At 38.7% G+C, this 19,796-nt stretch overlaps 2 protein-coding genes across 2 annotated transcripts; one reads left to right on the top strand and one right to left on the bottom strand.

Moving 5' to 3' along the window:
- Positions 1–1,213: 1,213 nt before the first annotated feature.
- On the bottom strand, positions 1,214–1,745 carry LOC140830232 (secreted RxLR effector protein 161-like). The gene is made up of 2 exons (XM_073193515.1): positions 1,648–1,745; positions 1,214–1,562 (listed from the first exon to the last, which is right to left on the bottom strand). The coding sequence occupies exons 1-2, from the start codon at positions 1,743–1,745 to the stop codon at positions 1,214–1,216; spliced, it is 447 nt and encodes a 148-aa protein (XP_073049616.1).
- Positions 1,746–4,726: 2,981 nt separating this feature from the next.
- Positions 4,727–5,815, top strand: LOC140830231 (uncharacterized). Its single transcript, XM_073193514.1, has one exon. It carries the CDS (start codon positions 4,727–4,729, stop codon positions 5,813–5,815), a length of 1,089 nt encoding a protein of 362 aa, XP_073049615.1.
- The last annotated feature ends 13,981 nt before the right edge of the window (positions 5,816–19,796 follow it).

The raw sequence follows: 19,796 nt of genomic DNA, 5'->3' as shown, positions 1-19,796 counted from the left end.
AAGACAAACGCTTCAGAAGGGCAGTCAAAAAGATGAGACACAAAGTACAAGAATTCGATTTAAATGCAACGAATACAATAAATGAGTCTCACTATACGATCAACTTTTCCCGCGTATATAAAGAGAAGAACGGTGAAGACTCAAACAACATATACAATACAAGAGAGAAAAGAAAAGGGCACGCTTCAAAGTTATATCAGCTTAAGAAAGAAGCATTCAGCCCAGTCGAGGGAACACTTAAACGTGTTATCCGCTTTAGATTAGAAGCATATTTCCCTCAGTGTATGAGAACACTTTCTGGTAGTTTTCAGAGATCAGTTCTCACACACACACACACCACCACTCAAATACAGTCTTGCACAAAAACGTTAAACTTGTGTATCGAGTCTTTGACACATAGACGTTAAAGAAGTGTTGGCTGAAAGGTGCTGCCTTCAGTCGTAGCTAGGATTTCAGTTTAGGCAGTAGTGTAAGTCCTAGCTGATTGGGTTTGTACAAGGTGTTGTATAAATCAAAATCTTCTAGTGGATCCTACCCGTGGAGATAGAAGGGGTGATGTAGGAGCAGTTGAAGTCTCCGAACATCCATAAACATATCTTGTGTACTTAAATGATTAACTATCATTTTAAAATTGTTTTGATCAGTTGGAGTGTTCGTGTGTTCAGTTGTCACCATAACTGAAATACAAGAATGCAAAAATTAATCTGTGTTCTTTCGGTTAGTCAGTTTACATAAGTTAAAATATTTTCTAACATTTCAGTTTTCTTTACGATGGATTACTTCGAGTTTCTTCCGCTTGGTTTAAAACCAAATTCAATTTAATTCATCGGTGTTAATATTCTTAGAACACGAGCTATTGAAGCTCATTGAAGACTGTTGTGTGCGAAATGTCTTCGAAGACACTAGCACACACGATCCTTCATATTATATCTCTCAAATCTGTATAACTTAATGAGTAAACCCTATGTTTATTCGAGATCCAACTTTATTGATATTTCTCAAATCAATGAATGTGTGCACAATAAATATGAGAAAATATCACAACATAGTTTCATTAATTTGTTCTTACAACAAAATTACATAAAGGAGCCAAGTCCATTCTTTCTATATGATCCTTGAATTTTAATGGTGGTATGCCTTTAGTCAAAGGATTCACAATCATCAATTCAGTGCTAATATGCTCGATAATTAATTTATTATTTTTAACATGTTTTCATATGGCTAAATACTTAATGTCGATGTGCTTGCTTCGACTACCACTTTTATTATTTTTAGCCATAAAAACAGCAGCTGAATTGTCACCATATATTCTTAATGGCCTAGATATAGAATCCATAATTCTAAGCCTCGAAATGAAACTCTTCAACCATACAACATGAGAGGTTGCCTCAAAACAAACTACGAACTCAACTTCTATAGTGGAAGTAGCAGCCAATATCTGTTTTGTACTTCTCCAAGATACAGATCCATCATCTATATATCCTGAAGTGGATTTTCTTGAATCAATGCAGCCAATGTAGTCTGAATCAGAGTAGCCAATTGCTTGCAAATTTTCATTTCGTCTGAACATAAACATATAATTTTTGGTCCCTTGAAGATACCTCATCACTTTCTTTGCATCTTTCCAATTGTCAAAACATGGATTACTCTGATATCTTCCCAACAACAAATGCAATGTCAGATCTAGTGAAAACCTGAACATATATCAAGCTTCCGACAGCAGAAGCATAAGGAATGTTTTCCATTTGTTCCCGTTCTAGATCATTGTTTGTGCATTGCTTAAGTTGAACTTATCTCCTTTCACAATGGGAGCTATACTTTGTGAACAATCTTCCATCCGATATTTCTCTAAAACTTTGTTGATATAAGTTTCTTGAGACAGACCTAGAATATCTTTAATTCGGTCTCTATATATCTTAATGCCAATGACATAAGATGCATCGCCCATATCCTTCATATCAAAGTTTTTAAAGAGAAATTGTTTCACCTTATATAACAAACCCTTGTCATTGGTTGCAAGTAATATATCATTCATATATAGAATAAGGAAACAAATCTTATTCCCACTGACGTTCTGATATATACATTGATCCATGATATTCTCTACGAATCCGAATGAAGAGATTACATCGTGAAATTTCAAATATCATTGACGAGAAGCTTGTTTCAATCCATATATAGATTTTTTAAGGTTACCAAGTGCTCACCATAACAAGAGAAGAATCCTTCATGTTATTTCATATAAACCTCTTCTTCTAGTTCTTTTTGGTTCCATAAAATAAAATATTTTATCCGAACATTCGATAACAGGCTAGCGAAAGGAGATTGTGGATGACCAAGATGAAAATATTTTTTCGATAAATGTTTTAAGTCTTGATAGTATGATTAAATATTATTAAAATTTTCTAAAAATGCTGGAGTCAAAATTATTTTACGAGACGAGCTCGATTTTATCGACAAGCCGGTTTTAGGAAAACGAAGGACTTTTAAAGGCCTAAATATTATTATTTTTGAAAAAAAAATTGTAAACTTTTATTTTACAATTAAATAGATCTTAATGGGGCTAATTTACTTAAGATTATTGGGCCTAATTATTCCTAAACTTAAAAGACTAAAAAACTAACTTTGCAACACCTAATTTTCAAAAATTAAGAAGCAAACCTAGGGTTCTAAAGTCTACTAGCAGCCGCCTGATAAGCACAAATTATATAGCATTTTAGGGACTTTATTTTGTCGTATTCATGCTTATCTGGCATGTTTTATTCCGATTTTTGCGCTTAATTCGTACTATTATGGCAAATTGTAGGTTTGACCAAAAGATGATACAAGCCAAAGAAATGGAAAAGAGGTCAAACGTCGCAATGCCACGTCAAGAATTACCCGAGGAAATAGGAAAAATCACAAAGAGCAAATCAGAGTCTACACGGACCTATCACCGGACCCCTGCACGGGGTCCGTGTCCCTCATCATCCGAGAATTAAATTTACAGTGTGTGGACGGACCTATAGACGGACCCCTACACGGGGTCCGTGTCTGCTACCCTCGAAAGAAGAAAAATCTAGTATGTACACGGACCCTGAGATGGACCTATACACGGGGTCCGTGTCCAGCAGTCCGGAAGAAATGTTGAGCCGAGTCTACACGGACCCTTTCCCTGATGTATGAACGGGGTCCGTGTACATGATATCAGATCGAGATTTTGGCGAAGATTTGCTCGTGATTTGGAAGGAAAAATAAAAGGGGAAAAACCGAGGAAAACGAAGGTTGTTGAATTTTTTTTAGAGAGCCGACTTGGAGAGGAAGAAAAGGGAGAACTTTCGCATCTTTGAAGACGGCGACGACTTTGGGAAAAACGAGAGAAAATCGTGCACTACTCACGCAAGAACCGCGCACCATCACTGAGATTTTCTGTTCTCTTTCGTTTTCTTATTTTCAGACATGAATTCGAATATTAAATTTGATTTTAGTTTTGAATTTATTGAGTAATTTCCTCTTGTGATCGGGACCACGATAGGGATAAACGGTTGATTTTTGTTTATTCATTGGGTTGTTTGATTTATGAAATTAGTTCTTGTTATTGATTGATGTTTGCGTAATTTTCGTGCTTTTAATCTGGCCAATTATTTGCATGTTTGTCGTTCGATCTTGACTGGAAAGAGAATAGATTGAATTTAGCTTCAAAAATATTAATCAACACACGGTTAAATCGACTAGAAATAGTATTCGGTTTCAGTGTGCGATTTTAGGCGACAACTGTAATTCTATCGTTGATACATGCGTTTTTGTTTAATTAAATTCAATTAAAAATAATTGAACTGTTAAATGAAAATAGGATTATAAATTCTAGAAATAGATTTATAATTAAATTGGAGGATTGCATCGTGACTTCGAATAATCTGTAGTTAAATAATTCCAGTGCATGAATTTAATCAGAGTTTGTTACCGTTGTGTGTTCACGATCATTTTATTTAAATTTGAAAATCTCCAAGTTCCAAGCTTCTCTGAAATTTGATTTTGGTCATTAATTTAGCATAAATTAGTTTTAAATTTACTTAGTTTAATTAATAATCAAATCGCTCGTTATTATTTGCCTAGATTAAATAGAATAATTCAATCTTAGTAATTAAATAATAGTCTCTATGGCATCGATACTTGGACGTTCTGTCCAATTACTATAACTTGACCTAGTCCGCTTGCTAGAATTAATCCCAACCGAAATCGTCGGTCAAGTTTTTGGCGCCGTTGCCGGGGACTATTTATTTAATATTACGATAAATTATTTGTTTGAGACTAGGCTTTTATTCTTAGTTTTAAATCTTTCATTTATTTTTAAATCTTTAGTATTTTAATTAGTTAATTTTATTTCAGAACTTTTACACTCTTTTGGAGCTTAAATTGTGCACTTAAATTTTTGATTTCAGGGGTTAGCTCGTGTTATATGAGCCGTGCTCAAGACGTCAGGAATCTAGTGCCACTTGATCTTGAGATTGAAAGCACTCTTCGCAGTATCCGTAGAGCTCGAAGGACCAACAACTTGGCTCTTGAATCCGAATCTGAAGCAGAATCTGAATTAGACCGTAAACCAGAATTTGAAGACATGGCTGGAGAAGAGGATAATCGCACTCTAATGGAGCTTCATAGGCCAGCATTTGGAGGTTATGGTTCTAGTATCGTCCGCCCTACAATTTAGGCGAATACATTCGAACTTAAGCCCGCCATCATCCAAATGATCCAGCTGCAAGTTAAATTCGGGGGATCACCATCTGAAGATCCCAATGCACATCTGGAGAACTTTCTGTCAATCTGTGATACAATCAAGTGCAGTGGGGTGAGTACTGACGCCATTCGACTTAGACTATTTCCATTCTCACTGCAAGGAGAAGCTATGGAGTGGCTTCGAGACCTTCTAGCCGGTTCTATCACTACATGGGACGGGCTAGTTGAGGTCTTCATGCACAAGTATTTTCCCCCGACTAAGATTACACAGTTGAGAAACGAAATCACATCATTTAGACAGAGAGATGGGGAATCGCTGAATTCGGCATGGGCGAGGTTTAAGAAGATGTTGAGGATGTTCCCGAGACATAGATTTTCAATAGGCCAGCAGGTTGAGACATTCTATTATGGGGTGGATCCTTCTGTGAGATCTATGCTCGATGTGGCAGCCAACGGAAGCTTATACAGGAAAACGCAAACCGCAGCCCTTGAAATCATCTCGAATATGGCAGAAAGCAATGTGGGTTGGCAAGATAACCGAAGGGAGAAGAAGGTCGGATTCCTTGAGATGGATGCTTTGACAACAATTACAGCGAAACTTGATGAATTGACACATCAGATGACACAGTTACAAGCACAGAAGTCAATACCAGTCAAGTCAGTGAATCAGATTCAAGGAAGTGCTGAAATGGTTGGTGGTTCATCTAGTGACATGCCATTCATGCCAGATATGTCTTGTGAGGGAATACAGTGCTTTGAAGGGGATTCAGTAAATTATGTGGGAAACCAGGGTCGTCAGCAATATAATCCATACAGTTTCTCATATAATCTGGGCTGGAGGAATCATCCGAATTTTGGGTGGAGACCGTCAGAAAATTCTGTTGAGCCACTACATTTTAATCCTCCACAACATCCTACACAGCAAAAGCCTCCTCAGCAACCACCTAAACCTCCTCAAGGCGCTGGGCCCTCTATGCTACCCGGTTTCAAGCCACAGGATAGCAAGTCAAACCTTGAGGACATGCTTGCAAAGTACATAGCCGGGAACGAGATGAGATGGCAAAACCATGATGCCATGATGCAAAGAGTGGAGAGGTAACTAGGGCAATTAGCGACACAAATGGCTACACGAGCTCCTGGTACACTACCTAGTGACACAGGAAAGAATCCAAAAGGTGTAAATACAGCCACGGTGACGTCTCCCATGAAGCAGGAAGTGATCGATGTTGAAGGCGATGTGAAGGAGAAGGAATTATCCAAGAAAAGGTCAGAGGACGCAAGGGAGAAAGGTAAGTCTGTAAACTCGAACTCCAATATTGATATTAATGCACTCCCTTTTCCCCAAAGAGCTAAGCAACTGCAATTGGATACTCAATTTTCAAAATTTCTTGAGATTTTCAAAAAGCTGCATATAAATATCCCATTTGCAGAAGCTTTAGCTCAAATGCCCTCGTATGCAAAATTTCTTAAAGAGATCTTATCAAACAAGAGAAAATTAGTTGATTTTGAGACAGTTAAGCTTTCGGAGGAATGCTCTGCGATTCTACAAAATAAATTACCCCCGAAGCTTAAGGATCCAGGTAGTTTTTCTATTCCCTGCACTATTGGAAGTTCATTCTTTAGCAAGGAATTATGTGACTTAGGTGCAAGCATTAATTTAATGCCTTATTCATGTTTTGAGAAGCTAGGAATAGGTGAAGTGAAGCCGACTACAATTTCTCTACAATTGACTGATAGATCTATTAAATACCCTAGGGGAGTAGTAGAGGATGTCTTAGTGAAAGTTGACAAGTTTATTTTCCCAGTGGACATTGTGGTGTTAGATATGGAAGAGGATCGTGAGATTCCTCTTATTTTAGGAAGACCGTTTTTAGCCACTGGGAAAGCTCTGATAGATGTACAAAAGGGTGAGTTGGTGTTGAGGTTGAATGAGGAAAGTGTAGTGTTTAACGTTTTCCAATCTATCAAATACCCTCATGACACATCTGATTGTTTTAGAATTGATGCTAGTGACAAGTTTGTTGAGTGTGGTTTGCAGGAATTGATAGGTGAAGATCCTTTGGAAATTTGTTTGACTAATTCATGTCCAGGAAAGTTGGAGAATGAGGATATTAAGGAATACATGCATTATCTAGAAGCAGGCAGACCGATCTCAAAAACGGTAAAGTCGAGGATTGGGGAGCTTGGGCATATCCCACGACCTTTAAAATCATCTACTGAAGAAGCCCCAATCCTTGAGATGAAATCTCTTCCTTCGCACTTAAAATATCTATTTCTACTTGATAATGATAAATTGCCAGTAATAGTTTCTTCTACTTTGATAGGGACGGAAGAGGGAAAGCTGTTGCGTGTTTTGAGGGATAATATCAAGGCCATAGGTTGGAGCATTGCCGACATAAAGGGAATCAGCTCCTCCATGTGCATGCACAAAATTCTGATGGAGGCTGATCACAAGACATCTACCCAACCTCAAAGGCGTCTGAACCCGGCTATGCAAGAGGTGGTGAAGAAAGAGGTGATAAAGCTACTGGACGCAGGTATTATTTACCCGATTTCTGACAGTAGGTGGGTTAGTCCCGTGCAAGTTGTTCCGAAAAAGGTGGGATCACTGTTGTGAAGAATGAAAATAATGAATTAATTCCTACCAGAACTGGCGTGTTTGCATTGATTATAGAAAACTTAATGACGCCACCTGTAAAGACCACTTCCCACTCCCATTTATTGATCAAATGTTGGAAAGGTTGGCTGTACATTCTTTCTACTGTTTTTTGGATGGTTATTCCGGTTATATGCAAATTCCCATTGACCCTGAAGATCAGGAGAAAACCACTTTTACTTGTCCTTATGGGACATTTGCATATAAGCGGATGCCATTCGGCCTATGTAATGCACCGGCAACTTTCCAGCGATGCATGATGTCAATTTTTCATGACATGATTGAGGACTTTATCGAGATATTCATGGATGACTTTTCTGTATTTGGATCCTCGTTTGATACTTGTTTAATTAACCTGTCTAAGGTTTTGGAGAGATGTGAGGAGTCGAATTTGGTCTTAAACTGGGAAAAATGTCATTTCATGGTGAGAGAGGGAATTGTGTTGGGGCATAAGATTTCTGAGAATGAGATTGAGTTTGATAAGGCAAAGATTGAAGTGATTGAGAAACTCCCACCCCCAATCAACATTAGAGGAGTGCGTAGTTTTCTTGGGCATGCGGGATTCTACAGATGCTTTATAAAAGATTTTTCTAGCATTGCTAAGCCACTGACCAACTTACTGATAAAAGATGTACAATTTGATTTTTCTGATGAGTGTGTGCAGGCATTTCAGGCTTTAAAGGAGAAATTAATCACTGCACCTATGATGATAGCACCTGATTGGGGGTCGCCATTTGAGGTGATGTGTGATGCAAGCGACACAGCTCTAGGAGCAGTGTTGGGCCAAAAAAGAGAAAAATGCATTCATGTCATCTGATATGCTAGTATGACACTGTCAGCCGCCCAACTGAACTATGCCACTACAGAGAAGGAGCTTCTTGCTGTGGTTTTTGCTCTTGATAAGTTTAGATCATATTTGATAGGAGCAAAGTTGTCGTGCATACTGATCATTCAGCCTTGAAATATCTGATGGCTAAGAGGGATGCAAAACCAAGGCTCATTCATTGGATTCTTTTATTGCAGGAATTTGACCTGGAGATAATTGATAGGAAGGGGACAGAGAACCAAGTTGCAGACCATCTCTCGCGATTGGAGAACCCGATTCAAAGCAATGACATTATTCGAGACAATTTTCCAGATGAGCAACTCTTTGAGATCACCAATTTACCGTGGTATGCTGATTTTGTTAACTATCTTTCAAGTAAGTTCATTCCTCCCCACTTTACTTATCAGCAAAGAAGAAATTTTTCTTTGATTTGAAATATTATTTGTGGGAGGATCCTTATTTGTTTAGAATATGTGCAGACGGTATAATCCGTAGATGTGTACCCCAGGAAGAGGTAAGTGAAATTTTGTTTCATTGTCATGCTGGTCCGGCTGGAGGCCATTTTGGGGCAACTAGAACTGCATCCAAAGTCCTCCAGTCCTGTTTTTATTGGCCTACTCTTTTTAAGGATGCACATGAATATGTCACAAAATGTTCAAATTGTCAGCGCACATGTAATATTTCTAGGAGGCATGAATTACCTCTTATTAGTATCTTGGTGTGTGAGATATTTGATGTGTGGGGTATAGATTTTATGGGTCCTTTCCCGATCTCTTTTGGGAACAAGTATATTTTGGTGGCCGTTGATTATGTGTCTAAGTGGGTGGAGGCACTTGCATGCAAGACTAACGACTCTAAGGTGGTTGTTCAATTTCTAAAGAAAAATATTTTTTCACGTTTTGGAACACCTAGAGCCATTATTAGCGATGGGGGGACTCATTTTTTTAATCGTCAATTCGACAGTCTGTTGGCCAAGTATGAGGTCCGACATAAGGTGGCTACACCTTACCATCCTCAGACTAGTGGCCAAGTCGAGGTATCGAATCGAGAGATTAAGCACATTCTTGAGAAGACTGTCGGTGTTTCAATGAAAGAATGGTCTAGCAAACTTGACGATACACTGTGGGCTTACCGCACTGCTTTTAAAACCCCCATTGGCATGTCCCCTTTCAAATTATTGTATGGAAAGTCATGTCACCTACCTGTAGAACTTGAACATAAGGCTTATTGGGCTACTAAATTTTTGAATTTTGATGCTAAAGCCACAGGTGACGAGAGACTGCTGCAGCTAAATGAATTGGATGAGTTTAGGTTAGATGCATATGAGAACGCCAAGCTTTACAAGGAGAAAACCAAACGTTGGCATGATCAGAACATCGTTCATCGCGAATTTGTGGTGGGTCAACAGGTACTGTTATATAATTCTCGACTGATGTTGATGCCAGGTAAGTTGCGTTCACGGTGGTCAGGACCATATACCATCACGCAAGTTTTCTCTTATGGGACAGTGGAGATCACTAGCGAAGCAACTGGAGCATTTAAGGTGAATGGTCATAGGCTGAAGGTTTATCGTGGTGGTGCCATACCCGATGAGCCAACCATAGTGGATTTGCAGGATCCAAACTGAATCAAGGGAGTACAGTCAGGCTATCAACTCTAAATTTAGCGCTTGCTGGGAGGCAACCCAGTGTTTAGTTTTATTTTTCTTTCTTCTTTTATTTTAAGTCTTCTTTCTTTTTGTTTAATGCATTGTTCGTGATTTAATCTCAGTGAATGGTGGTGCAGGTAATTTATCTACTGGCGGTGGAATTTCTCAAGTTTGGGAAAACATATCAGGGCGATCGGTTTCAAAACCTCAAATAGACCAGGGAAGTTTCTGTACAATTCTTGCTTCTTGCTTCTTGTGTGCATGATTGTGTTTCAATTTTGATGTATCGATGTATAGAATTGTTCTTCCCTGGTTTCAAAATTTGTGTCTGGTTCGTAGTTTGCATAGGGTACTGTTCAATCTTGTGAGATATAACTTCCAGAGTCAACACGGATGGGAATCCGGACCCATACACGGGGTCCGTATACAATTTCACCTACATTTGCCATTTTCCCGAGTCTACACGGACCCTCTCACGGACCCCTACACGAGGTCCGTGTCCATCATTTCCCCTACCCTCCGATTTACAGAACCTACACGGACCTGTTAACGGACCCCTACACGGGGTCCGTGTCTATCCTTTTTACATTTTCCAGACTACCGAGCTTACACGGACCCTTACACGCACCCAGTGTAGGGGTCCGTGCCTTCTAATTTGTGGCACACTCTGAATACAAATCGCGACCTCCGCTCTTCAAACCCCTAAATCCCTAATCGCTTCACCTCACTCCACCGCCGCCTTCAGCCGCGCACCAACCAGCGTAACCAGCCGCGCCACCCCCCTCGCCGTTTACATATCTCCACCAGTCACCACCACCATACACCGCACCCTACAGACCCCTAACGGCCCTGCTCCACCAGTTTCGCCGCCGCTCCCCCCGTCACCGGCCGCCCTAATCCACGGTCCGATAACCTCCCATTCCTTCTCTGGTAAGCGTGGCTATCCTTTATTTCCGGCTTCCAGTATTGTGCATTACTTCGGATTAAGGTGTTGGGTATAGATCTTAGATTGTTGTGTTTGATCTGTTGGGCATTGATTATTGTTGGCTTCCATTGTTACTACTGTTCGGGACCTGTCTTCGGGTTAATCTGTGTTGAGAATAGTGGCCGTGAATTGCGTTAGGATCGGTTGTTTTCGTCGGGTTCTTGGTGATTCATTGTTGGATTTGTGTACTTGAATTGTTGGAGTGAATTGCTTGAAACAAAATGCCTCCTCGTAGATTAACCAGTAAGCATGCACGAAGCGATGCATCCTCATCATCTGGGCACGCCAGAGTAGATATTGATTCCTATAGGTTCACCTACCGAGAGAATTCTGAATGGTACTCGGCCCCTCCACGGAAACTCCGTAATTGTTGAGTGTCCTATTCATCCGAGGATTGACGCCGAGGTGCCACTGAGGGCTGAATTTGATAAGTTTGGTTGGGGGCCCCTCATGGACATCTCCGGGCCATATTATCCAGATTTGGTGTGGCAATTCTACGCCAATGTTGAGGAAAGAGATAAGACCGGGTTTCCACATCTACGTACTTTCGTCAAGGGGATACCTATCGAGTTATCTAGCGAGTATTTAGCCACAATTTTGAACGTCCCCAATGATGGCCCCTGGGTAGTCTTCAACCAATTAGATCTCTTCTTGTCTGACATCGCATTCCGGATCCTCGAAGCCCGGTGCCGGCTCCAGTACCATACATATCCTATCGGCTCCCGCTCCAGTGTCCTCACGACATCCCTCCTGCTACTTGATCGCTTGATTTGTTACTTCACGGGAGCGAACATAATCCCGCGGAAGGCCGGTAACAACGAGGTGCGTCATATGGACCTTTACATCATAGATAAGATGCTGAATGGCTTAGGGGCAATTCCTGCAATCCCAGTGGCGTCTATCATCATCTCTCATATGCGCTCCGTCACCCATGTGGATCCCACGAAGAATAAGACACCATACGCCCCTTTCCCGATCATCATTTCCCGCATTTTGGCGTCCCATGGTGTCGATTTCACGGGTGAGACCTCTTTCCTCCCGACCTCCACTCAGATGCTGTCACCCCAGGCCATGCAGGGGATGTATTTCATTTTCAGACAGGGTGCTTGGTCTCGGAACCCCGAGAGTCGCCATATCAGTCCTCATCCCCCGTGACCCGCCGGTGCCTCCACCTACACTCGATGAGCAGGTATGGGATGATCGAGTGGCCGAAGACGCAGCATTGGATGCCAGGGCCGGACCTCAGGTTCATGTGCCACTACGACAGCGCGCGCCGAGAGGTCGACGTCAGGTTTACTCATCATTGTTTGATTCCATGGACGACATCCGCACTAGATTGGCTCGCATCGAGCACCATCTTGGGATTCAGTCCTCTTCGGACGATATCTTTGCTCCCCTCTGTGACAGATCTGGGCTTGACGACTTGGAGGATTTGGATGTGGGCTCCGATGAAGAGTAGTTAGCTTCGTTATTTTAAGACTTGTGGAGGATTTTATTGTTTTCTAGCTTTGATCATTTCATTCCTATGCTATTACTGATGTTATGAGACATGATTAGTTATGATTATTCTCTTTTGGATTTAATCGTGTGTTTGTGTGTTTTTCCTGTTCCTTTTTACGTTTCCTTGTGTATTCGATGTCGTGCTTTTCAGGAGTTGCTGATTTCTACCACATTTTCACCACTTACTCGATATTTGTCCAGGGAAGTGTTTTTGCTTTAACTGTCTTGATCGTTCATTTTATTGATTTACACTGAGGTCAGTGTCGTTATCAAAGTGTGGGGGTGGGTCACTTTTGTTTCACGTCGTTGCACACACAATTAACAACACTTTTAACGTAGGATGAGACTATTGATAGACAAAGAACTCTTGTTTAACTTAATAATCGGATTAATTTGTTAGATTTTAGATCACCCGGGAAATAGTTTCATGCCTAGTATTGAATGAGAGGAGTCGTAGTTTCAAGGAGAGGGTCAGACATGAACCAGTTTTGTATCAACTTTCATTCAATGCACTTGGTCAAATTTTTACTCATTGATAGTGAATTGGTGAATTGTGAACTTAAAAAAAAAATCGAACAACGATCCCTAGAACTCGTCTGATTAGCCTTCGAAGCGAAAATACGAACGATGATGACTTAGGGATGATTTAGGCGATCTTTGGACCGTTTGAGCCTTTCAAGCCTGACCGATACATCATTCATTGTCTCTAGTAACCCTTTTTGGGCCTGTAAAAATCGAATGGTGTGTGTCAATGACACACAATTAGCCCCCATTCGTAATTTATTCAATGTCCCACATCAACTACCTTAATCTTAGCCTATACAATTTTTCCTACCTACATGTGAGAGAAATAAACCTCCTGTGCACATTGAAATGTTTGAATTACTCTAATGGGTTGAAGAAATATGTGTGAAGGAGTCGATGAATTTTTACACACAAAAAAAAAAAGAAAGAAGAAGAAAAAGAAAAATGAGGAAAGTGTATAGTATTGAAAACACCCGAAAAATCTGTGGGTGAAAGTTGAAGGACAAGGAGAAAGAAAGGGGACTATAGAGCTCAAAGGATGATGAAAAGTTGGATGTGCTGCAGGATTAATTTTTTTTATTTTATTTCCTCTCACTTTTGATTCCCATACCTTCTGTTGTAACCGTGAACCTTGGCCTTACGTTATAAGCTTGAAAAGACCTATTAACCAAGTCATCGTCGTTCAACATTTAGTAGAGAGGGGTATGAAAGTCAAGCATATGGGGCGTCTCGATAACAATTGAAGATAATTGATCATGGAACCAAGTAGCTGGTGATGAGTATGAGTCTGACCTGCACACTACACACATCTTGTTCTGTTGATCCTTACTGGGTAAATGTTTGAATCTTAAATTGCGACAAAAACGAATCTTGTGGTTTGCGAAGCGTGATCTTTTGACCGGGGGTGAAAGAGTTTGACAAATTGAGAAGTTTTGATTGTGGTACTTGAGTTCTGAATCTGAGATATTTCTCATGTTTATTTCTGTCTGATTTGTTCGAGGACGAACAAAGGTTAAGTGTGGGGGAGTTGATAAGCACAAATTATATAGCATTTTAGGAAATTTATTTTGTCATATTCGTGCTTATCTGGCATGTTTTATTCCGAGTTTTGCGCTTAATTCGTACTATTATGGCTAATTGTAGGTTTGACCAAAAGATGATACAAGCCAAAGAAATGGAAAAGAGGTCAAACGTCGCAATGCCACGTCAAGAATTACCCGAGGAAATAGGAAAAATCACAAAGAGCAAATCAGAATCTACACGGACCTGTCGCCGGACCCCTGCACAGGGTCCGTGTCCCTCATCATCCGAGAATTAAATTTACAGTGTGTGGACGGATCTATAGACGGACCCCTACACGGGGTCCGTGTCAGCTATCCTCGAAAGAAGAAAAATCCAGTATGTACACAGACCCCGAGACGGACCTATACACGAGGTCCGTGTCCAGCAGTCCGAAAGAAATGTTGAGCCGAGTCTACACGGACCCTTTCCCTGATGTATGCACGGGGTCCGTGTACATGATATCAGATCGAGATTTTGGCGAAGATTTGCTCGTGATTTGGAAGGAAAAATAAAAGGGGAAAAACCGAGGAAAACGAAGGTTGTTGATTTTTTTTTGAGAGAGCCGACTTGGAGAGGAAGAAAAGGGAGAACTTTCGCATCTTTGAAGACGGCGACGAATTTGGGAAAAACGAGAGAAAATCGTGCACTTCTCACGCAAGAACCGCGCACCATCACTGAGATTTTCTCTTCTCTTTTGTTTTCTTATTTTCAGACATGAATTCGAATATTAAATTTGATTTTAGTTTTGAATTTATGGAGTAATTTCCTCTTGTGATCGGGACCACGATAGGGACAAACGGTTGATTTTTGTTTATTCATTGGGTTGTTTGATTTATGAAATTAGTTCTTGTTATTGATTGATGTTTGCGTAATTTTCGTGCTTTTAATCTGGCCAATTATTTACATGCTTGTCGTTCGATCTTGACTCGAAAGGGAATAGATTGAATTTAGCTTCAAAAATATTAATCAACACACGGTTAAAACGACTAGAAATAGTATTCGGTTTCAGTGTGCGATTTTAGGCGACAGCTGTAATTCTATCGTTGATACATGCGTTTTTGTTTAATTAAATTCAATTAGAAATAATTGGACTGTTAAATGAAAATAGGATTATAAATTCTAGAAATAAATTTATAATTAAATTGGAGGATTGCATCGTGACTTCGAATAATCTGTAGTTAAATAATTCCAGTGCATGAATTTAATCAGAGTTTGTTACCGTTGTGTGTTCCCGGTCATTTTATTTAAATTTTAAAATCCCCAAGTTCCACGCTTCTCTGAATTTTGATTTTGGTCATTAATTTAGCATAAATTAGTTTTAAATTTACTTAGTTTAAATAATAATCAAATCGCTCGTTATTATTTGCCTAGATTAAATAGAATAATTCAATCTTAGTAATTAAATAATAGTCTCTGTGGGATCGATATTTGGACGTTCTGTCCAATTACTATAACTTGACCTAGTCCGCTTGCTAGAATTAATCCCAACCGAAATCGTCGGTCACCGCCCATCTTGACACAATACACACACAAAATTTTCGAGAATTGGAGAGCAAAATTCAAGGTCGCTTGTCTCCCGTTCGTCCTCTTTTTTAACCCACACCAACGATCGAATATTCGAGCATTTTTTCACGTAAAAGCACACTACTAAACCTTCTTTTTGCAACATTCAATCCGTAACATGCATGATTTATGTTTTTAAGCATGAAAATTTATTTGGATTAAATTATTGAATGATAGACGTTTATTTTTCAAAGTTGCAATGTTTTTATACGTATATGAGTCGTGTTATGATTTCTAATAGGTACACTGCCAATATAAAACGTTAAAGGGCTAAGAAAAGTTTCGTTTAAGCACGAGATGATGGATGGACAGTACCGTGAGGGCTGTGCATGGTTGGCTAGATGAACCTATGGTCTCTTCATGGGTTTTCCTTGTGGTTGGGTCGGCTATGGAGGAAGCACACCAGGGCTCGGCCAGGGCCTGGTCAGGTCCTGTTCGTGGCTTGGTTTAGAGGCTAGGAGGAGTCCTAGGGTGACTGAAGTCCTCAGGATTCGAAAAAGATGGAGATGAAGGGTGTGGGAGAGACAAAAAAGGATAAAATTCTATCTCTGGGCTGAAAAGATGGAGATGTACGACGTTGAGGAATGTCAGATGAAAATTCTGACAAGTGCATAATGAAAATGATCGGTGTACTCCCAATCTTTTTGGACCACTTGAGCACATGTTGACATTACCCCCTTAAATATCGTTGTGCAACCATGAAATTCTACCACATTGTGTTTACTGGTTGGTCACGAATAGAAACAGATTCAAAAGAGTGAAAACTTGCGTTGAATTGTTGATTTGGTGACTCACACGAATACATATTTTCCTGTCCAAATAAAAATGCTATGTGGTGCTTTAAAAGGGGTGGTAATGGGTGTTGTGATTTGACTGATGGGATGTAGTTCAAAAAACCCGTAGAGGCATGAGACGCCATCTGCTTTTTTGCCATCGATTTGGTTGTTTTAGTACTTTTATTTGGTGTCTTATTTTGTATCTTAGTTGTGGTCTATGACCTATTTCGCTTGAGGGCAAGCAAAAGGTCAGTATGAGGGGGTTGATAGGTGTTGTTTTTACATGTTTTATTGCATTATTTTTGTGTATGTTTGCATTGTGTGTGCGTACATTTCATATACATTTTGTTCGTTTTAGAATTAGCATATGCATATGATCTTGTCTAACTCGTACGTGATGAATTTGTAGGTGAAATGACTGGAGAACTGTAATCTGGACAGAAATCTGCAAGCCACAAGAAATTGGAGAGCACTTGGTAGAAAGATCGGCGCTCGGACGATAGAATCTTATCACTCGAGCACGAGATGTGCCTTTCAAAGACTGAGTTATAGAAAACTCGACGCTCGGGAGGTATAATCTTACCGCTCGAGCATGATTGCCGCACCAGAATTACAGAAGAGTCGGCGCTCGAGCGGTAGAATCTTACAGCCCGAGCGGTACTCAATTGGGAAAAAGTATTGGAGATTATTTCTTGTCTTTCGGGGGATGGGGATGTTGCCAAGTGGTGGCTGCAAAAGGAACCCTAGAGACAAAAATTAAGACACTTTTCAGCAGCCACAAAGTTGGGAAGAGAGAAAAGGCTTGGAGAAAGCTTGGAGTTGAAGATTTCAAGATTTCCGGATAACGTTTTTCGTGTTTTCGTCACGACTAGTATTTCTAATTTAATTTCTCTTGTTTAAACATTGTTTTGCTTAGTTTGATAATGAATTCTAATAGCTAATTTTCATTATTTGTTGGGATTTAAGGGAATCCTTCCGCAAAACCGAGTTTAGTTAATTTATCTATCGACTTTTGATTTATTCTCGATTGTGCTATTATTTTTATTGCGTTGTTGAAGCGTAGCTAACTTTAATAATGATTTCATATTGCGAGCGAGTTCGAGAGAATAGCCCGTGATAGGAACGAGTAGCATAATCCGTTGATTTAAAATTTACATAGAAATATGAAGTCGGATACACATCGATAGTCATAATCCATTAGGTCAAAAGCTAGAAGATTTCATAGAAGGACATGCAATTCACCTCTGATGAATAATTAAAGAGATTTAATTAATTCACTGCGTTGAATTAATTTGGCATATCTCGTGAGGAAATGTTCAATTGGATAGGAAATCCCGTCGAAAGCGTAGATAATTGTCGAACAAATTAAGTAAATTAGCGAAAGGTAGGTGAACCGAGATTCCCAACAAATTCATTTCTCATTGAATCTTTAATCAATCATTTTAGCTTATTTATTTCATCATTTAATTTTGAATTATTTTGTTGAGTTTTTATTTAATCCTCGTAGTAGTAAACAATCATCTGAATTATCGTTGCTAAAGGTTTAATAACTGAGAATAATAATCGCGAAATACAATATTTAGAAGAACGATACTCGTAATCTCGCACACTATATTATTACTTGACATCGTGCACTTGCGTTTATTTCGAACTTGAATATTATTAATGTTTACTAAGGATTTTACTGTGCAAGTTTTGCTCGATCATGCTAACAAAGATATTTTTCCACCACTTGAAAATGGAGAAAAAATCGTTGGTCCAAAGTATCATATTTAAGTGCGATTGGAGAATTATCATATCTCGCAAATTGTACTCACCCAGATATAGCATTTTTCGCTAATCTTTTAGCTAGATAAAACTAATATCCAACCTGAAGACATTAGAATGATGTAAAACACATATTTCTTTACCTTGGCGGTACAATTGGTATGAATTATTTTATTCGACAAAATCAAAGTCTTCTTTAGTTGGATATGCAGATGCAATATATCTTTTCGATCCACATAAATCTAAATCCCAGACAGATTATATGTGTTTACACGAGGAGACACTGTTATATCATGGAAGTAGCTGAAACAATCTTTAACAACAACATCTTCAAATCACTGTGAGATCATGGCAATGCATGAAGCAAGTAAAAGGAGGCTATATAAAAGGTGATAGAACAAAACATATTTCACCAAAGTTCTTCTATACACACGAGCTTCAAGAAAATGGTGATATTGATATCCATCCAATTTTTTCTCAAGTGACAATGTAGCTGACTTATTCACAAAGGCATTGCCAACTTCAACATTCAAGAAATTGTTGTACAAGATAGGGATGCATAAGTTGAAAGATCTTAGATGATTGAGATAATGGGGAGTATCTATTGTTGTACTATTTTTTTTCGTTCAGATTTTCCCATTGGGTTTTACTGACGATGCTTTAACGAGGCAGCATCAGTCCCACATCTCTTGGGAATAATTTGTTGAGTCGATAATCATTTAAGGGAAATTGTTATAGATAAAGTATTGCAGATGATTATTGAGATAAGATTTATAATTCATCATGTTATCATCTAAGAGAAATTGTTATAGATAAAGTATTGCAGATGATTATTGAGGTAAGATTTACATTTCATCATGTTATCAACTATTCAAACTCTGTAAATGTACTTTATAAACAGAGGTCATCAATGATGAATAAAGTATTTCAAGTCATTCTATCTTATCTACATTCTTTAGTATTCACAATAGATTGAGTATTTTTACTAATATATTACAGTACAAGTTAAAATAATACCGCATTTACTTAATTAGAAACTTTGATTTAAGTTAAAGATATAATATAATTTTTAGTTAGCTCTTATATCTTATAAATTGATTATTATTTCAAAAATAAATTGTTAAGATATCTAAAAATTATATAACGAGACTTAAATAAATATAGACATATTTGATAATGTAAAATCTTTTTATTATAATAATTATATAAAAAATAAAAAATAATGTAAATAAATATTTTTGAACATATTATTTCAGGAAGAAGTATTTTAGATATAATAAATTTATGCAAATATAGATAAAAACTATATATATTTCAAATAGATTGTAAATTGTCAAATAAATTATTTTATCTTTTGATACCTCATGAATGAGCTCATTTTTATCTTTTGATACCTCATCAATTGGCTCATCAAATGGTTGTTATACAAAATGTATGGAATAAACAGAAAGGTATACTAAAACCAACGAACTAGTAGTATGAACAAAACAGTAGCACAATGCTTAAAATAAATCAAACCGAGGCCTGTATGAAAATACAGTGTCCTTAAAACAGATTCGTCCCCTCCGGGATGTGCTTCGAGGATGAACTTGGACGTTTGTTTCCCAGGATACAACGGAACAACCAGCAGTGACTTAGCACGAGACACTACTACGATGAACTGAAAGCGTACCTTTACTTTATCACCGAGATTTAACGGAGGCCAAAAGAAAAGCTAACAATATGAAATGCAAGAGAATACTTGAAAGAAAAAAGATTTTCATGTACTTTGA

Source organism: Primulina eburnea, chromosome 4, assembly GCF_022965805.1.
Source record: "Primulina eburnea isolate SZY01 chromosome 4, ASM2296580v1, whole genome shotgun sequence".
NCBI classification, from domain to species: domain Eukaryota; kingdom Viridiplantae; phylum Streptophyta; class Magnoliopsida; order Lamiales; family Gesneriaceae; genus Primulina; species Primulina eburnea.
This window is presented reverse-complemented; position numbering and strand designations above follow the sequence as displayed.